The sequence below is a fragment of the Kwoniella europaea genome, chromosome 3 (assembly GCF_036810445.1).
Source record: "Kwoniella europaea PYCC6329 chromosome 3, complete sequence".
Taxonomy (NCBI): domain Eukaryota; kingdom Fungi; phylum Basidiomycota; class Tremellomycetes; order Tremellales; family Cryptococcaceae; genus Kwoniella; species Kwoniella europaea.
Window position 1 is genome coordinate 284,902 of NC_089489.1, and position 19,664 is coordinate 304,565.

The following is a 19,664-nucleotide window of genomic DNA, read 5'->3' on the forward strand; positions in this document are numbered from 1 at the left end:
AATAAATATCTGTCGAAATTAGGAAGATAACCTAGATGCAAACAATCCTGCACATATGTGCTGTATTGATTGCATAGAATGGCCCAAAACGCATAGTAGATAACATACAGAAACAACGAACAACCGCAACTGTTGAAAATGAGGTACAGTAAAATAATCACTTCTGAACGCTATTATTGGCTTGTTCAGCAGCCACTCAAGACTTGACACCTTTCGCAAATATTTGTCGTCTATTCAGTATGTCCAACCACTCTGAAAGTCTTCCATAATCACTATTGAAGTTTGTCCGAGTCCATGTCTGAGGCTGAGTTCGAGTTTGAGTTTGATCATCGCCACTTTGTGATAATTTGAAATCATCCATAAAACCAATCATCTCTCTAAGCCCATCCTCTTCTTTCGTTAACCCGCTAACGAGATACTGCTCAGACGGAGCTTGGTCACTATTATATGCCGCTAGAGATTGGGCGATGGCCACCGTAAAAGTTGGTTTAGGGTAGAGAAAATAAGTTTGATCAAAATGATTTTTGGCAGTTGAGAAACTATCTCTAATATATCACTTTGAAATAATGACTTGCGCATTCCCTCCTGAATTGGTCAGAATCAGTTATGTTCCCAATACTAACATCAGTAGTACTCGTATCAGACTCTGATTGTCCTTGTACCGATTTTGCGATATCGTTAATGATTTTATCTCTGATCAGTTGATCAGAAGGTTTATCCCATTCTTCGCTAAATACCTTACAGAAGGTTTTACAGCCTTCGACCATAGTTCCAAATTCGTATGAGAACACTTGACCTAGTGTGATCGTCTCTGGAAACTCGTCGAGATCGAACATTGACTTGCCGTCGAAGAGATGTCGAGAGGAACTTGGGACTGTTGTCTTGTTGGAACCGAGTTTGGCATACTTTCTTAGAGTATTCGCCACTCTGAGTGCTCATGTCTATTCGGTCGCGTAGGAATCAAAATCTACTTGGCCTTGGGTGGATTTGCAGGAAATTGTTGCTATAGATGCGGTTTAACTTGAAAAACAAATTCCATGTATGTTGAAGAGATAAATCGTCCCGTTATAACACTCTCTGCTGTTGTTGTCTATAGATGGGTCAAGAGGCGCTCAGAAGAACAGACTAGGAAGGAAGTGTTCTTGTCCTGGATTTGGAAGGCTCTTGGGTGGTCCACTGCGATGAGCTACATGCCCACAAAGGAAAAGAAAAGTAAGTTCTGACGGAAGGCTTGTTGTAGCAACTACTGAACACGATATGCATGAGATGATGGAAGTGATTTATCTGTCAATCAAGCAAGTCACTCTGAAACAATCCTGATTACGTTATTGAAAGGAAGGTTCTCTTTCGGTATCAGCGTATTGCCATAGTTCTTCATCAGTCGGAACAATCTGATCGTCACGTCCGATACTTCGACATCAAGCTTGACCTGCTTGAATAGCGTAAGTACGAGCGGTGATCACCTCTCCATTATTCCTCATATACTCCGCTAGTACGGTGTTAATCTCGTCTTTGGCCTGCTTGACTAACTCGTCACCGCCTTCAATATCGTACTCATCCACTTGGTTCATTGCGGCAGCATACTTGTTCTTGATTGCCTCACGAGTCCATGAAGGGATCATCCTGGAGCACGTGGTCGTATGATGCAAGAGGTCTTTACACCGATTATGGAAGGTATAGTACTCTACGCTGTTCATGCCCTTCCTGTCTGATACCCCGACCGAGACATCTTGTCCGGTAATCGTTTTTTGAGAGAGAGGCTGTTGAGGGAAGTGCGATAGATCTTTCGAAAAATCAAGCTGTTCATTTTGGGAATAACTCTGCATGGGAGGTCCACCCGCGTTAAATAACTCATCCATCAATCCCTTGAATCTTGAATTTTGCCTTTGTCCTTGAGTAGGAGGAGTGTACAAACTGGTTCGTTGCGCACTGAGCACTGACGGAACTCCTCATGTGAACTCCATATGTAGCCCCTGCATGGTGTCAAATGGGCCCAAAACGACGAGTCTCAGTGATATGTCAGACAGTGTGACAAGCAGGAAACTCACAAGATCGATTTTGACTATCCGCCGGATTGTAGGAAGTTGCATTCGTGAATCGGCTGTATATCCTTCTGTAGAGTTTCGTGCGCGGTTGTACATGTCGTGGCGTTGAAAGTTTAGAAACATGGCAATGGAACTTCAATGACAGGGCTGTGTATGTATCCATGATATAGGGTGATCCCAGATTTTGTAGCTGATCTTTATAGACTGAAGTGTATGCCTCATCATTAATAGGTTCGGGTTCTTGCCTTTTTGTTAAAGGAGTGCTTTGCAAAAGGATCTCGGTCACTGTGTAGTTTCTCATGGAAGGATGTAGTACTGTATGCTTCTGAGGTTGATGGACGCTTTTGAGAAATTCTGTTCTTTTCAAAACTTGGAATCTGTAATTGGGGTAAGGTAGATAGCGGAGAGCTGGCTGGCCGAATACGATCTGGCTTCTACCTCTTCCTCCGACATTGATGAGAGGGTCTACTTTATTTGGCTTAGCAGTGAAATGATTCAGGAATCGTACAGCCTCTCTATCCTCTTTGCTTGATTGCCATTGCTATTCCCTCATGACCCGCAAGGCAACGGTAAGTCGAAATCCACAGATCGCAGCGAATGCAATTGGGACAATTCGCCACAGCGATTCTGTGCCACCTGGCTGTTTTTGTTTTTCGACCTGGCGATCCAGGTGGAGGACGTTCATCCTTGACCCAGATCAACTATCTTTTCGCAAGTTTACTATATCATCGCATTGCATTCAGTCTATCAGCCTGGCCCCACCGCGATTAGGTCATGGCTCCGAAGAAACGTCCGGCAAATGTCGTACGATCTGGAAATGCAGGAAACTCGACCAAGCCAACTAAGGAGAAAGGAAAGGATGAGCCGAAGAAAGATGAAGGTCCACCTAGACCACCACCACTCTTCCCTGCAGGATACAAGTCACCGCTGACGATTCTGAATGAAAAGTGTCAGAAGATGGGATGGGAGAGACCGGTCGTTGAGTCTGTGAGTCTGCTCGTGACATGCTCCCCGAGGTATTCCTGACAATTCGAATTATACTACTAGCGCCCCAATAGAGGATCCGATCCTCAGACCTTTACTGGTTTTGCGATACTAAAGAAAAGGGTCAGCAAGAATATATACAATCTGGATGAGGTCAGGATGCAACCTCATACTCCATTAGAGATAGACTCATCAGCCATGGCTAGACACTATGCAGCGACTTATGCTCTGTTCCGAGTGAGTTTCAGTGAGACTCACCATTCAGCTCGCAGCTCACATTCCTCGTTCCTGTTACACAGTTTTGCTCGCACTTGCCTATGGCTATGACCCTTCCCCCGTCTATACGACCTTACTGGTCTACCCTTACTGCTGAAAAAGCCGCTGCTCCCCCTCATCGATCCTGGGAATACGACCCTGATCCGTTCGCGGCTAAGAAAGAGGTTGAAGATCGTCAGAATAAGAAAAAAAATAAGGAGGCAGCTAGAGAAGCAGAGGTGGATGGTAGGAGTGCGGGACCAAGTGGAAGAGGTACGCCGGTGGCCAGGGAGGCCAATCAAGGTGGTGGTGGAACTGCGTGGGACAGAGCACCAGAAGTGAAGATGGCTTCTAGCCTAAGGGAAACGGTGGAAGCGACCGTAAGGAAGGTGAGTTGTCAGGTTATTCGATTCCATGTCAAGCTAATGTAATATATACCAGATGATGCAACAATTCCCATCAGCAGTACTTGAAGCGAGTCGTGACGCCACTGCTACCGCTTCAACTGCTCCATCTGGCGTGTCCACACCGGCTCTAGACCTACCATTCCTTCAAGCCCAACTCACAAACCTCGGATTCCGATCGACCCACATAACTTCCGCTCTATCCGCCTTATCAGCCGCCAACGCTCGTCTTCACTCTTCATCCTCGTCGACCAAAGACCCTTTGGTACTTTCTCTTAGTATTTTATCACCTTTAGAAGCAGCTATAGAATGGTTATTACTACATTTGCCTGAAGACGACTTACCACCTAGATACCGTCCATCTAGCTCTTCTGCAGATTTCATCACTGGAGCTTCAGTCACCTCCGGAGGCAAGACTGCATTAGTGAAAGGATGGTTGGTAGATAAGCTAGTAAAGCAAGCTGGATTCCCCAGAAAAGCTGTAGAGACTATCTTAGCTGAGGAACAGAGAGAATCAATTGTTCTGGATTTGCTAGGTCGACGCTTATGTGGATGGGAGACGGATGAGGACGGATGGGGCGTGGAGGAGTATGGAAGTGGGTGGACAGGAGACGAGGCTGCGGACGAGGAAAGGAGGATCACTCGAGAAGAGGAAATCATGGCTTTGGAAGCTGTTTTAGGAGAACGATATCTGCAGTTATCACCCACAGAATCAACCATCAGTATCGAATCAGAAAACACAGCAGATTCGATGCAATTACATATACTCTTTGATCAACATTCCCCTTACCCCTCACCGCAATATCCGACTCATCCGCCATCCTTCTTCATCTCCTCGGATACATTACCGGCGTATATCCGATTACACCTCCATGCCCAACTACTCCGAGCATTCCGCGATCCGGAAAGACACGATCTGACGTCTGTGTTGGAAGCTGGTTCAGGAGGTGCGATCTTGATTATGGTAGAATACCTCGAAAGCACTTTATCGTCTGTTCTGGAAACACCACCAGATGTGGGAGAAGTCACCAAGTATCTAGTACCGAAAGTCGAAGATGTCATCTCCACAAAATCCGACGCTCCCGTCAAGAGGAAGCAAAAACAGAATAAAGAGTCTTACAAGCGAAAGACCCCGACTGCAGAAGAGGAAGAGACTGTTAGGAAGAAACAGAAGGGGATGATGGATGATCCGTCGTATGCACCTATGTTAGCGGACAGGATGAAGTTGCCTGCGTGGAAGGAAAGGAATAATATTACCGATGCTCTTGATTCGAATAGGGTGTTAGTAGTCGTCGGAGAGGTGAGTCATTCTTGTCGCTCGACAAAAAGGACGTCGCTGACGAACTGATGATAGACTGGTTGTGGTAAGAGGTACGTGTACAGGATACAGCAAGGGTATGCAAAAGCATCGCTGATGTTACTCATCCTACAGTACCCAGCTTCCACAGTTCATTTTAGATCATGAGATTAACGCTGGTCGAGGCGCATCAGCCAATATCATTGTCACTCAACCTCGACGAGTGGCTGCGATGGGTGTAGCAGCCCGTGTAGCGCAAGAACGACTAGAAGATGTAGACAAGTTGCCTGAGACGGTCGGATATGCCATCCGTGGGGAACGGAAGTCATCGGCGGATACCAAAGTACTGTTCTGCACTACTGGTGTGGTTTTGAGGAGATTAGGCAGTGGAGATCCTGACTTGTTAGGAGTCAGCCATGTGGTAGTAGATGAGGCACATGAGAGAGGTGTCGATACTGATCTACTGATCTGTTTGTTGAGGGATTTGCTGGAGAGGAATAAGACGATCAAGGTCATTTTGATGTCTGCCACAATCAATGGTATGTTAGTTGTGGCATGGATATCTTTGATTTATAGCTGATTTCAAATCCAAATTTCAGAACAAATTTTCATCAGTGAGTTACGTTTCGAAAATAAGAGTCTCAGCTGATATAGTGCAGACTACTTTGGCGGATGTCCAAGTCTCACCATACCCGGATTCACGCATCCCGTTACTGATCAGTGAGTCTGTCCTTCAATATGATTCGGCTATCTAGGACTGATCCAGCAATTATAGTTATCTTGAAGATGTTATATCCGAAATTAAATACAAGCCTCAACCATCCCGATTTGGGCCTCGTCAGACCGAAGAACAGAAAGCGGCTGTACGAGCTGAATTTGCCAAACTCAAACTCGATCTCGATTCTCAACGAGCTCTAGAAATCCTTGCAGGCTCAGATAGGATAGATTACGGACTTGTCGGTGCTATAGTCAAACATATAGTGGACAATGCCGAATCGACCGCAGGAGCGATATTGGTATTTATGCCTGGTGTAATGGAGATCCGCCAGTGTATCAACGAATTGCAGAACACCGCCCTCGGTCATGTTGACATTATGCCTCTTCATGCGAACCTTTCTTCAGCTGAACAGAGGAAAGTCTTCTTGCCTACTGCACCGAAGAGAAAGATCGTCGTAGCTACCAATGTAGCTGAAACATCTGTTACAATTCCCGATGTGATCTATGTGGTGGATGGAGGAAGAGTTAAAGAGACTCAATATGATGCGGAGAATGGGATGCAGAAATTGGTGGAATGTTGGACTAGTCGGGCATCGGGAAGACAAAGAAGAGGTAGAGCAGGTCGTACGCAGCCTGGACAGGTGAGTTTTCGATGCATTCGACATGATCAGGGAGTGATCGTTAATCGGATGTGTAGTGTTATAAGCTGTATACCAGAAGAACGGAGAATAACAGCATGCCTCGATTCCCGATACCTGAGATCCTTAGGACACCATTGGAAGCGCTATTCCTACAGGTGAAAGCCATGAATGAAGATACCGATGTCAAGGAGTTTTTAAGGTTGGTCATCCATGAATCTTTGATATTAGCTGTATGAGCTGATTTGCGCTGCGGGAATACAGCAAAGCTATCGATCCGCCAAAAATGGATGCTATCAATGCCGCTTGGCAGACACTGCAGAATCTAGGAGCGGTCGAAAGTGAAGATCACAAGAGTCGGTTGACTGCCCTTGGACGTCATGTGGGTATTGTCCTCCCGATCACTAAGGAAACAACCCATGCAGGAGCTAGCAAGCTGATCCATATGATATAGATGAGTATGATACCCGTCGATCTTTGTCTTGCCAAGATGTTGGTGCTGGGAACTATATTTAAATGTCTGGATCCGAGTGAGTTACATAGGTCAGAATTTCTGGCAAGAACATGTTACTAATTCATCGATCGGCTCGCGTTAGTTCTCACTATTGCTGCTTTGCTTTCATCCAAACCCCTCTTCACCTCGCCGATGGAGAAACGTGACGAGAGCAAGAAAGCCAGAGAATCATTTTCATGGGCCAGATCAGATTTGCTCACGGATGTAAGGGCTTATGATGCTTGTATGGCTATAAGGGAGAAGGGCGGAAGTCACGGTGCAGTCAGGCAGTTCTGCGAGCAGGTATGTCTGCGTCTCATCTTACCTTCTAAACCTTCACAACAAAGGCTGACGGTCGATTCCTTTGATAAACAGAACTTTATCAGTCCTACAACCTTGCGAGATATTACCTCCCTTCGAAACGACTTCTTATCTGCCCTATCTTCAATAGGCTTCATCTCACCGTCGAATAAGGAAGTAGCTAAATTCAGTGTCAATTCAAAATTCGACAATCTCGTCAAAGGTGTTATCGTAGGTGGATTATATCCTAGGATAGCAAGGATAGCCATGCCAAAAGCGCAATTTGAGAGAGTCCAACAAGGTGCTATACAGAAAGATGTAAGTGTCCCGTTACCACATTGTCATTTTCATTATATCGTAGCAGAAAGGTAATGCTAAATTCTATTGGGTGTTTATAGCACGAAGCGAAAGAAGTCAAGATGTTTGATCAATCTGGCCGAGTATTCATACACCCTACTTCGGTCTTGTTCAACGAGTCGGGATTCAAATCTGGTTATCTGGCTTATTTCGGTAAAGCTGAAACGTCAAAAGTATTCTTACGAGATGCTACAGAGGTGAGCGATTGTCCTGTTCGGAGATCGTCCCATCTTTTAGATTCGCTGACCTTATTCACGTTTCATCATCATTCAGGTCCCTCTATACGGATTATTGCTGTTTGGCGGTAGTATCACCATCAATCATTGGGCAGGAGGAATAATGATAGGTAAAGATGGGTTTGTGAAATTGAAAGCTGGAACAAGGATTGGTGTACTGTGTTCACAGCTTAGGTAAGTTCCTTGTCCGATATGATAGTTCGGAAGTCAGACATATGCACAATACTGATCCACGTGTGAATCGCTTCAACCGATCAGACGTTTGCTTGATGCTCAATTATCGGAACAAATCGAGTCTCCCCATGCGGTCGATATGTCAGGTCATGAAGAAGTCGTAGGTGCGATGATGGCGTTATTGCAAAGGGATGGCTTGTCTTTGTAAATCTACCATTTTCGCATATATCATAATCCTAGACATAGAGAAGGTAATATCAATCCAATTTAATGCATTGAACCTGAAAACGAAATATGAATAACAAGTAATACAATGAAAGTAATCCAGACCATTATTCAAAGTTAAACCAAAAACAACAACCATATAAACGAATAGACGACAGAGCAGTTGTAAGTTAACGTCTATACGCCAATCCTCTGCACGACCTTCTTCATACCTGTAAACTTTATAGTCTCTCTCTTCTCCATGACATACAAACATCTTTCCAAGGCATGTTGAGAATATCCTTGACCACTTACAAACTCCCTAACGAGCGATTGATAAGATGTTGTCCAACCTATCGGTAATCTTCTTTTCAGTTCTTTCTCAATCTTATCAATCTCATCGTTCAATTCTGTCCTTGATAACCCTTCTATACCCGATCCGATCGATACCGCATTCATAGTGGAGAATTTGAATAGTCGAATGGATTCTTCAACGTGATGAGGTAACACTCGTGGTGATAAGGTTATTTTGGCTAAGGACTCGGATATTCGAATGATTGCTTCGAGTTGTCTAGGATATAAAATAACAACATGATTAGTATTGGACATTTTGTGTATACGGCAGTGGTAGGCAGAAGTGATGATCACTTTACTCACCGAACTGTTATAGGAATAGAACTTCTCTCATCGTTATCCCTTTCCACCTGAGCTACCTCTTTTCTCAATCCGACAAAGTGAGATGAAAGCATCTCGGCGGCTTCGTTGCTCAACCTTGGAGCACATCGACTATCACAGATAAACGCAGAAGTGATTGTTCAGCATCAGCATCCGCATATTCAAGCGTCCGTTTCGAACTGTTCATGAAGCTTACTCACGATTTACAGTAAGACACATATCTCTTCATCTTCTCAATATCAATCTCTCCAACAGCTTCATTCTCATTCTGTCTATTCATATGGATATTCATAACGTGTTTCGCTATTGTTCTATCCCTCAATTCATTATGCTCATCTTTTACAATGAAAATCATATCGAATCTCGATAAGATGGTAGTTTGGAAATCGATATTTTCACCTGGTGACTTCATATCGTCGTATCGACCGAAAACGGGATTGGCAGCTGCCAATACGGAAGTACGAGAATTGAGAATGGTCGTTATACCCGCTTTGGCAATTGAGATGGTTTGTTGTTCCATCGCTTCGTGAATCGCCACTCGATCTTCATCCCTCATCTTGTCGAATTCGTCGATACAGACCACTCCTCCGTCGGCCAGGACCATCGCTCCTCCTTCAAGGTAGAATTCTCGCTGTTACCGCAATTTATTATATCAGCCGAAACCATTGTTGGGAAGATCGTTTGACCAGGCTGACTTTCACTCACAGATACGGGATCACGCTGGACTGAAGCGGTCAGACCAGCTGCTGAAGAACCTTTACCAGAGGTGTATACCGATACGGGAGATACCTGAAACACACGACATGAGCTGAATGTCATTCAAATGTGAGAACTAGCTCACCTTCTCCACAAACTTCAGTAGTTGAGACTTGGCAGTACCAGGATCACCCAGTAATAGAACGTTGATATCTCCTCTCAACCTCATTCCATCAGGTAAAATCTTCTTACTTCCACCCATCAATAAACAAGTAACGGCTTTCTTGATATCTACATGTGGATAAGACCGTCAGTTAATCTTCCAGGAGCACGCCCGGGTTCAATAACTGACCTAGATTACCATAAATACTTGGTGCTACACTGTTGGCGAAACGCTCATACAATCCTTCACTTCTAGCTAATTGCTGGAACTCTTCTTCCTCCTCTGGGGAGAACACTCTTGATCCAGACGACGAAGCTAGGGAGGTATCAAGTTCAATACCTAATACTCTCAAATATGGTTGTCGAAGTGCAGGTGCGCCAGATGTTTTGGCCTAATCAATCAAGTTGATTAGTTCCACAAGTATTATGGCCACTTTACATAGCTAAATATAATCTGGTGAAAACTCACGTTCTTTGATGAAGGGGCGAAAGTCGAGTATATACCGGTCGCGATAATTCGTGAACCGGGTACGACTCTACCTGTCAAATACCTTTCCGCATGCAACATCATATGTCTAGGTAATTCACCGACTGGAACCATATCTGGTGCTTCTTGGAGTTTGATCGATTGTTGATCTACGAACCTACATCGATCGTGAAGGATGACATAGGGGTCGAGGGGACAATCTTTAGGCTGACCTTGTGGAGCTGGGCTGATTATCGTACCAGGGTATCAGCTCGTGTTCTGATTACATATGAACATAGTCGGATGAGCTGAAAGAGGGATATGGTATGACTTACGCATCACATCGTCTTGGCAATGCAGCTCTCTCACCACCCAAAGTACTTGGTACTTTCACGGTCTTCACCGACCGACACCCTTTACATTGTAAGTGCAATTCGGTAGCCCTCGAGGAAAGTTGCGAGGCATTGATGACGATACCAGGGAGTCGAACGAGGGTTGTCAGTGTATTCGCCTGTTATAACCACGCTCTCATCAGCTCCATTGGCTCGCAAAAGCCTGGCGGCACAAATCGCTGAATCACCCACATTTAGCTCTCTGAACTGTAGCAAGTTCATCCCACTTCTAATCGTCACTTGCATATCAGGGATAGAATCGACAGCAGGAGTGCTAGATTGACCTTGACCTTGAGTCTGAGTTTGGTCGTGAGTGGGATGTAAGAGTTGTCTTGCCAATCTCAGTAAAGCCGATTCCAACTATACATACATAATTATCAATCAGTTGATATCCCTTGCGATCCGAGGAAGAGCGGAAGGGACGTCCAAACTCACAAGAGGAATCATTTCACCTGGATTATGCTGGATCTTCTGCGCCAGCTCATTATTCCACGCTATCATATCGTTCAAATCGACCTCGAGCGTATGATGGTGTAATAGCAGAGCGGAACGCAAGGCATCTCTGTAGGTGAATTGCCCATTGATCCTGAACCCACTGAGGAAATCGAAGAATAGCTTTTCGATCTCTGAATGACTGTTCTGTTGGGCTTCTCCTTGGAGGACACCGACGGTCCATACTCTGCCTTGTTCCTGTAAGAGTTAGATGTCAGTCCGCGCACGATGGTGGATCACAAGGTGATCGATGAGATGGAAGAGGGAAGATGGTTGGACGTACCATTGTGAGAGAGAGATTTCCGCTTGCAGGTGGACTTGACACCAAGAGTATGATATGATTCTTCCAGATGAGTCGATAGTGAAGCAGAGATGGGTGGCAGGTGTGGATACAGTGGTTCACAGATCGATGTAAATTGGAATGGAAAGTTGAAGATGGAGATAAGATGATCAAAAGACGAGAACATGAGCATCAACGCGTCTTTACCCTATCCCAATCTACTTTTTCGCGACGCGACAGGAATAGGATGGCTGAAAGAGCGATCCTGTATTAATCCCTCCCATTTATACTTCACCCCCACCTTCCTCCACTCTCGTCTCACTTTACCTCGTTGTTTTAACATCATCCATCATCCATCATCCATCACCCGTCCTTCACAACCGTCATCGCAATACTGATCATATTGACGAGCGGTAGCATCACGGTCGACCCTTTTTACCTTGTATCGGCTTTCTACGGTTTTATCTTATTCTTACGACATCAACATACGAGTACGAGTACGAAAGCCCTCCTTTGACTTCATCTACGCCCTCACCCCAACACGTTGCATGATCATCACTCGTCATTAAATATCACTCTCGATTCTGCACATACAATGATCGACATCTCTACTGTACACTTGGAATCGTATGCTACATCTCTGCATTCCACCGTTAGCCCGAATGAGGTATGATGAGCATCGTCTGCTTACGTCTTCAACCTACATTCAATACAACATGTGTATCTAGGATGATCCAACGCACGTTCATTCAATGTCTCCTCGATCGGACCGTAAGGGCTGTTCAGGACCCAATCGGTGTCTCAGATCTTGTCAAGATCCGGTGAATTCATCACAAGACCCATGTTCCGTTCAATCCATCACGTCAACATATCGATTCATGCTCTACAACCCCTCGATCTTGCACTGTCCTTGTACTGATGGTATGAATCTTATCTGATGACACACCAACGAAACTCAATTACTGAACATCATTTAGCCGAATTACCTTGGCTTTTGGCCTCGACCACACTTGAACCAAATCGATATAAGCGAAAAACCAAATACTGTATTATGGAATATCAGATAATACCAAATTGATCGATCGCAAATTACGATACTCCCATATCCAATTTTTCTGTCTGATCGAAGAGACGCCCCTCTCCGTTAGACTCGTATGTCAATTGACCTCGAGGCTAATCAGGTACATATTTTCCGTCTACCTGAACCCCCTTGTAATCCATGGACTTCGGAGTGAAACAAGGGCTACTTGGCTTATATGGATGAAAGCTCCAGCCGGCGGCAGTGGCTTGGTCTAATCCTGATGATGTGATGTGGTGATGCATCTACGGTATGTCTCGGATGAGATGGTGCCATAAGGTTCACTACGAATATAGCTTTACTCGGAGGTTTTTCTTAGTGTACGTGAGTGGGGAAATAAACCAAACCATACCAAATAAATCGTGCACAGTCACCAACTATCAATTCCAATACCAAATTTCTGGTAGAAGGAAAAGATAAACGTTCGGAATATCTCCACTCTCCTATAAATGGTCAAACACATTATATCATCATGCTTTATGCTTATTGAACGCTATCTTATATCCCTCGAATTGTCAAAATATCAAAGAACCCCTTGGATCACTACTCCGGTCATATAGGATTTGGAGCTGAGGTCGATCTATATATGTTCCAACGCCCACAACGTTACGCCCTCGAGGTCAGTTACGGCGAGTACAATAAAGCGATCATCTACTTTCACTGTGTCATCCTGTTCTAATTACCTCATCGGGCTATAACACAAACGAATTCAAGATCAAGTCAGGGCGATCAGAATCCAAGTAAGCGAAAGGAGGGTAGTTAGGGTATTGATGGAGGCAATGAAAAGAGAAAGAGTGAATACAAATACACGCCGATCAGTTTACTTTTGGAGTAACACTGACACCACAAGATGAGTCGTCCATAGAGTCATGTCACTCGGAATACAACATCAAAAGTATGAGATTGAGATTGAGATTGAATGACGACTGAGGCGGTTAAGGTCTAACTTGTATACATACACACACACACACGAGCGGCCATCATCCATCAAAATCGATTTCGGAAAAAGGAGTACAATCAACTTTCACCTTACTGTACTTACCTCTCTTGTAAGCCATACAAACACAAATACAGATACATATATCAGCCTCGACTTTTCAGAAAACTTTCACCTTTTTTTCCTTTTCCCCTCGAGCATCAGCTCTCAAATCTTTTTCAGTACATCCTTATCAATTATCTCTTTGTATTTGACGTATCATCATCGATCGACGATACATTATAGCCTATCTGTCGTTACTTTCGACTGACAACGTCACAAATAACCTAAAGATTGGCCACCCCCTCACATCATTACATCACTCAAATCGAGACCCACCTCACCTCCTTTATCCTAATTACGACGACTGACAGATACCTCCTTTATCCCTTTTGTGCTCTTTTTTGCTTTACCCCGTTTATCCCTTATGGTCATCCAAGACACATAACCGCTACATCACCTCCATCACATCGTTCTTGGTGGAAATACGGTCAAACATTCCCTTCGCTTCATTCCAGTCATACTGTCCAACTGGTTATCTGGTATCTGGTTTAGGAGGGGGGCCAATCTCACCCGACGTGGTCGGGTAACCCCCCTTTCACTACAGTATTTCATACTCAACATAACGTAAGTACATCATCATCGTCTCTACCACTTTTCTTCCATTATCCTCTGCAACTTCCTTTATCCTACTTTGCTTGACATCTCGATATCAACGGAAAGAAGGGATATCTTCCAGGTCTAACCTTCACAAATACCCATCGATCCCACTTCTTCTCGAAATGTTATATATGTAATTCTTACTTCTATCCGTTATTGTTTTATACATTACCTTCTTGGATCATTCTTCTTTCAAGGAATGCCTTTATTCGAATCCTGAACTCAGAGCTGATACTATACTTCCATACTACCTATTGTGCTTAGCGGATTGTCATCTTGTTTTTCACATCTACTGATACGAACGATATAATTATTCTTCTACTTCTAAAGTGAGTGATCACTTCTTCATTCTACGCCTCACCGTACTCCTTTTGTTCTCTTCATGCTCCTGATATACTGACTTTGTAATGACTGATCTACCTTAGTCAGCCCAGAACATGTCCTCACCTTCAGCCTGCGTACCTCCCGGTCCACGCGAACCTGATTTTGCTGGTCTTGCCAATACCTCGGGTATACCACCCTTCTTCATGAATCGATCAACCTCCCATAGGTGGGAGATGAAACCCCCTTTACCACTATCCCAATCGAGAGCCTACGTATCGCCCGATACTTCACCACTGGAAGAGAGGTTCGAGAATAACCAGCAAAGTGATAGTGTATCACCTACCGATGTGGGATTGCAATCCTCATTATCGAATCATCCTAGAGAATTTCCTCATCCCGGTAGACCACCTTTGTTACCTTCTGAAACTATACTTCCCCAACAACAACCACAACAGCCCAGCAATAGATACTTCACCAACCCTATTCATCTTCAAGCTGGGTTCTGGCAACATACTGGAAAGGATCAAAATGATCCATGGTTCAATCCCATCACGTTACCTCAGACGAATAAGCAGAAGAAAAATAAAGGTCAGAAAAAGGTGGAAGGGAAACAACCGACTTTCTTGACTAAGCTTTTTGGGTGAGTGAAAGTTCATACTATTTACAACAGTACTCGATAGGAAGTCAAATCGCTGATTTGATTTGTTTGATTGCAGGATTTTGTGAGTAAATACCTCTTAGCGACTTGTTGGCTGTTTGCGATCATTAGATCTTCGAGCTGATGGGGGTCGTGATCTTAGGGAACAACCGGAGTATCACCATGTAAGCAACTGCAAGTATTTCAGATTCAATCAAGCTGATTTCTACCATAGATCATGCGATGGGACGAAACGGGCGAAGCGATCATCATCGAAAATCCAGAAGAACTGGCTGAGAAGATACTGCCGGTCGTCTATCGTCAAAGTAGATTTGCTAGTTTCTCGCGACAGTTGAACGTGAGTTCATCTACAATACTGTCTGAGAAACGCAGTTTTTACTGACTGCCCCTCCCTATCGATTCAGATATACGGTTTCAATCGTAAGCTGAGCTTGCGGCATGTCGAGAGGGGAATATGTGACCCAGATGCCAGTACATGGTGTAAGTCCGCTTTGATTCATTGCCGTAAGCTCAAAAGCACATTCAGCTAACGATCATATCCAGCTCACCCATTCTTGAAGAGACACTCCACGAAAGCTGAAATCCTCTCTTTCAAACGACGCGTACCACCTCGACCTACTCAAGCGCAAAAGCGACGGATGAGTCTGCAGGAAGAGGGTTTATCACCTACGTCCTCAGATCACAGTGTGGAGTACCACTCACCACCAGACGCATATCAACATCATCTTCTTCCCGATGTAGAAGAAGACAAACCATTCATATTCCCTCATCCGAGAGGCTCATTCCTACCTCAAGGTCCCTTGGGATATCATGGTACTTTCCACGCCCATGCGCCTCCTCCAGAGTATCATGCGTACGAGCAGAATTCCCCCACCGCGTTCGAGTTCGATTATTCCACTCCTGAAGAAGCCGCTGGTCAAAGTCCGACAATTCCATACCCTCAGCAGCGGCCATTCAATATGCTCAAGATCCAGCCATGGACCCTTTTTAACCACACTGATCAGCGATCGAACTATGACTTCGGACCTCAATCTGCACCTGCCAATACGACTGCTTATCCTATCGATATCAAGATTACTCAACAACATACGAGAACTCGAAGTGTACAGGGTGAACCTCCCTCTGCAATGTTATATTCACCTTCTTCACCTTTCAATCCCTCGTCATGGTTGACCGGTACTGGTACTGGTGATGTTCCTGAACCTCAACCACATCAACAACAACGGATGAAGAAAGAAGAAAGTATCAGTCCAACTAGTCTACCACAAAGGCAACTTGGAGGATACGCGCCTCACGGTCAGAACATCATGAACCCCAATAATCATCATCCCGCTTGGTGGGATGACAAGGCAGGGGAAAATAGTTATACTGCAGAGTATGGCAATTCTCCTCAATCGTTACCAAACGATTTCGAACCTGGCTCAGGATCGAATCATTCACTTACCCTACCTCAAATTCAAACTCAAATACCACCGACAGGGATCAATCAGTCACAGTCGTTGAGCATCTTATCGCCTGATTCACCTACGACTATTTCACCTGGAGTATATCAACCTGGATTCTCTTTTCCACCATCACCAAGAAGTAGATCATACCATGCTCATGTCAATACACCATCTTCATCGTTTGGTAAGATCACGACGAGTACTCGCCAGGAAAGAAGAGCTACTCTATCTTCTTCTACTGCTCCATATGCATGTACTAGTCCTCGAAATAAGGTATCATCGTTATTGTCGTCGACTCTTATTGGTGGAAATAGGACTATAGCTAGTAGAAGAGGTTCGGAAGCTCATAGTTCGGCATTAGGTCTGAGATTGGATGGTATAGACAGGAGAGATGGAGATCATGGAGATGATGATGAGGAGAATGAAGCGTTGCCTAGTGCGAGTATAAAGTTTGAGGATAAACATCCTTTTGAAGGTATATTAGGTGGGGAGGAAATTGTGAATTGAACAAAAACAAGGCTTTCAGATTCGGAAATCGGAGTATTGTACGGGATGAGGGAAAATTCATGGAGAAGGGAAGACACGCAAGTAAGAAGTGAACAGAGAAAGAAAGAAGAAAAACAGCCGAAAGAATGGAAGAGAAAAGCGGAGAAGAAGGGAAGAAAAAGATCAATTCGGATATGATTATATATCTTCATATATATATATATGTACTATATTGTAGAATACTTTGTTTAGATAATGAAGACTCTCATTTATAGGAAAATAGGCAATAAGTTAACGATACTTTACGACGACGATGATTACATGAATGGATATGGTGCTGAAAAAACATTCATCACTCATCATATATCAAAAAACACAGAAACCGTATTGACGTTATTGAAGAATAAAAAGAAATGGAAAGAAAGCTAAGTATCAGGTTACATTGTCGGTCTGTTTCGACTTGATGGGGTCTCTCATATTCCCCTCTGTATATATTGATCATCAGAAAATGAAACAGGTTTCCTAGGTTTAGGAGCTACCATCTCTTCCCTCCCATCTCTGTTGCTATTGCTATTGCTATTACTACTGATGTTTTGGTGGCTTGAGAATAAATCATCATATTCGTAACTTGTATTTATCGTTCGATCCATTGGTATATTGTGTATGTGATGGGACTCTTGATTATGATATGTTGGTCGCTGCTAGGAAGAGGAAGTAGAAGAGGAAGAAGTGAACAAAGGTGGCATGGTGACTCTGCGGTTGTTCCTTGGAGGTTCCCCATGATGGGATTTCAACCTGTAAATTTAGTTTGCAATCATTTGTCAGAGATCTCGGTTATGAATGATATGTTGTGATATAGTGGGTTTTGATTTTGGGAATGGGATCATGAAGAGAAACCCGGAAGAAGGGAAGAAGGGTTAAGCAGGGGGGAAGTGGAGGAAAGGATATGTAACGACAGTGGAATAAACGCGAAAGATAATGAAGTTGGGCAGAAACAATATGAAACGGAGGGTCAAGAAGGGTAACGTAAATGTAAAGAAGGGTGAAAAGAAAGCAAGGCACGGGGGAACAAAGGTGACAGGCTAAGGAGACAAGGGGAAGGGAGACTCTTCAAAAGACACTTACATCCTCTCATAGTCCATCTCACACAATTCACAACCTCTTATGAACGTCTGATGATTCTGATGATGCTGGAACGACCTTTCCCTCGGATCAGTATAATACGAAGAGAAAGACCGATTCGAAACCTGATGTTGTGGTTGGTATAAATGGGGTAAAGGCTGCTTGTAGTACCCCTCATCAGGCTGTCTGGATTGAAGTTCATTGACCATGTTCGATACTGATCTTCTCGAATTATAGCCTTGAATGGGGATCGGTGCCGGTCTGGCTCGCTCGGGTGAATTCTACAGTATATATTATCGACTCCATTCAGTCAGTCTATCTACCCACGATGAGCCTTTTATTATGCAGAAAAATATACCCACAGCTGCCGCAACGGGTCGTGCATCCTCATACCTCGATATAGGTCTTTCCGCTTCCCTCGTCCTATCTCTATTCCTAGGTCCTTTAGGCGATTCAGAGTCATTAGGCGTGACTACCAACCCAGATGGGATTGGCCTTCTACCCTGTGGAGCATCGGGTATAGTCGATGTGGACGAGGTCGTACTGGTGCTTATGCTGGGTTTGGAGCTGGGTGATACCGGAGTGGATGAATCAGGTCTGATAAATTATCTAACATATTTGCTGTCGGTCGTATCGTCTGGGCTGTGAATATTGTATAGTATATATATAGTGAGACATCAACTTCGTACAATTGATAATGGGTTGATACGTTACTCACAAGCTAGATCGATCTTTTCCCCACCACCACCACCGCCTGAAGCAAGATCTTTCAATGCCCCAGCTAATTTCCTACCTGCTTTACCAACATTCGCAATTGCTAACCTGTATTCGTTCCATGCATTCAGCACATCCTCGAGGTTCTTGACAGTCTTGAACGCTTCTTCTTTCCCTATCGGTCTGGATTTGGTGATTCGTCCAGCTGGAGTTGTCACAGTAGGGAAGTATCCTGATTCGGAAGATGGTGATCTCCCAATGGGTGATGTGGACGGTGAAGCGGGATTGGATCTATTTGGTGTGGACGGATTGGACCGTCCGCCTGGTGAGGGGATAGACAGAGATGCACGAGATGGAGAGAGTGATTTGAGGGTGAACATGTCAGTCTGAATCTGTTAGTTATGTACAGGAAAGACGACGACATGAATACACGAGGATCAGGAAGAAAGGTATCTGACGATACGTGTTCTTTGCTTATATTTCATATGCATGTCGTTGATGAAATGTGATGTGATGAGGTGTCGATGTGTATATATATAACAGTAGAAGAGTCAACATGAAACACATACACGGATGATACACACAGGCGGGACAGGGATCCGATTCTTGTGTTCTTGTGTTCTTGTATTCTTATACCTGACATGAGATGCTGCGATCATTCATGCTACAGTATGTAAAGTATCAAGTATGATCTGAATAAGAATCGCATGCGGCGGTCGTTGCAGCCCAACTCTATGATATCGTCATGCATTTTTTTGGTGTATGGAATCTAGACGATCAGATATTCAAGCCACCCATGACTATAAGACCCGTTTGAATATCCTTTACTGAGAAGAGAAGACTGCTACTTATACATTTTGCTTGTAGTGTGCATGAAAACGAGAATGATCGATTGAGAGTGCTAGAAAATTAAGATCAAGAGGATTGAGGGATT

The 19,664-nt window shown here is 44.1% G+C and overlaps 5 protein-coding genes across 5 annotated transcripts; 2 read left to right on the plus strand and 3 right to left on the minus strand.

The window, feature by feature from the left end:
• Positions 1-1,418: 1,418 nt before the first annotated feature.
• V865_007962 (uncharacterized protein) lies at positions 1,419-1,622 on the minus strand (the record flags this gene model as incomplete). The annotated part of the gene is made up of 1 exon (XM_066231704.1): positions 1,419-1,622. The coding sequence occupies one exon, from the start codon at positions 1,620-1,622 to the stop codon at positions 1,419-1,421; it is 204 nt and encodes a 67-aa protein (XP_066087801.1).
• Positions 1,623-2,819: 1,197 nt separating this feature from the next.
• V865_007963 (uncharacterized protein) lies at positions 2,820-8,108 on the plus strand (the record flags this gene model as incomplete). The annotated part of the gene is made up of 17 exons (XM_066231705.1): positions 2,820-3,032; positions 3,093-3,266; positions 3,329-3,673; positions 3,726-4,988; positions 5,043-5,059; positions 5,121-5,524; positions 5,585-5,599; positions 5,645-5,705; positions 5,761-6,343; positions 6,400-6,542; positions 6,605-6,722; positions 6,795-6,870; positions 6,937-7,136; positions 7,209-7,451; positions 7,532-7,687; positions 7,764-7,900; positions 7,985-8,108. 17 exons carry the CDS (start codon positions 2,820-2,822, stop codon positions 8,106-8,108), a joined length of 4,272 nt encoding a protein of 1,423 aa, XP_066087802.1.
• Positions 8,109-8,302: 194 nt separating this feature from the next.
• V865_007964 (uncharacterized protein) lies at positions 8,303-11,273 on the minus strand (the record flags this gene model as incomplete). Its single annotated transcript, XM_066231706.1, has 11 exons — positions 8,303-8,675; positions 8,762-8,890; positions 8,980-9,410; positions 9,485-9,568; positions 9,621-9,766; positions 9,828-10,029; positions 10,107-10,350; positions 10,439-10,614; positions 10,688-10,855; positions 10,931-11,185; positions 11,271-11,273. The coding sequence occupies 11 exons, from the start codon at positions 11,271-11,273 to the stop codon at positions 8,303-8,305; spliced, it is 2,211 nt and encodes a 736-aa protein (XP_066087803.1).
• A 3,145-nt stretch (positions 11,274-14,418) lies between these two features.
• V865_007965 (uncharacterized protein) lies at positions 14,419-16,915 on the plus strand (the record flags this gene model as incomplete). The annotated part of the gene is made up of 6 exons (XM_066231707.1): positions 14,419-14,945; positions 15,022-15,027; positions 15,106-15,127; positions 15,178-15,300; positions 15,368-15,443; positions 15,507-16,915. The coding sequence occupies 6 exons, from the start codon at positions 14,419-14,421 to the stop codon at positions 16,913-16,915; spliced, it is 2,163 nt and encodes a 720-aa protein (XP_066087804.1).
• Positions 16,916-18,015: 1,100 nt separating this feature from the next.
• V865_007966 (uncharacterized protein) lies at positions 18,016-19,110 on the minus strand (the record flags this gene model as incomplete). Its single annotated transcript, XM_066231708.1, has 4 exons — positions 18,016-18,297; positions 18,379-18,583; positions 18,631-18,658; positions 18,735-19,110. 4 exons carry the CDS (start codon positions 19,108-19,110, stop codon positions 18,016-18,018), a joined length of 891 nt encoding a protein of 296 aa, XP_066087805.1.
• Positions 19,111-19,664: the final 554 nt, after the last annotated feature.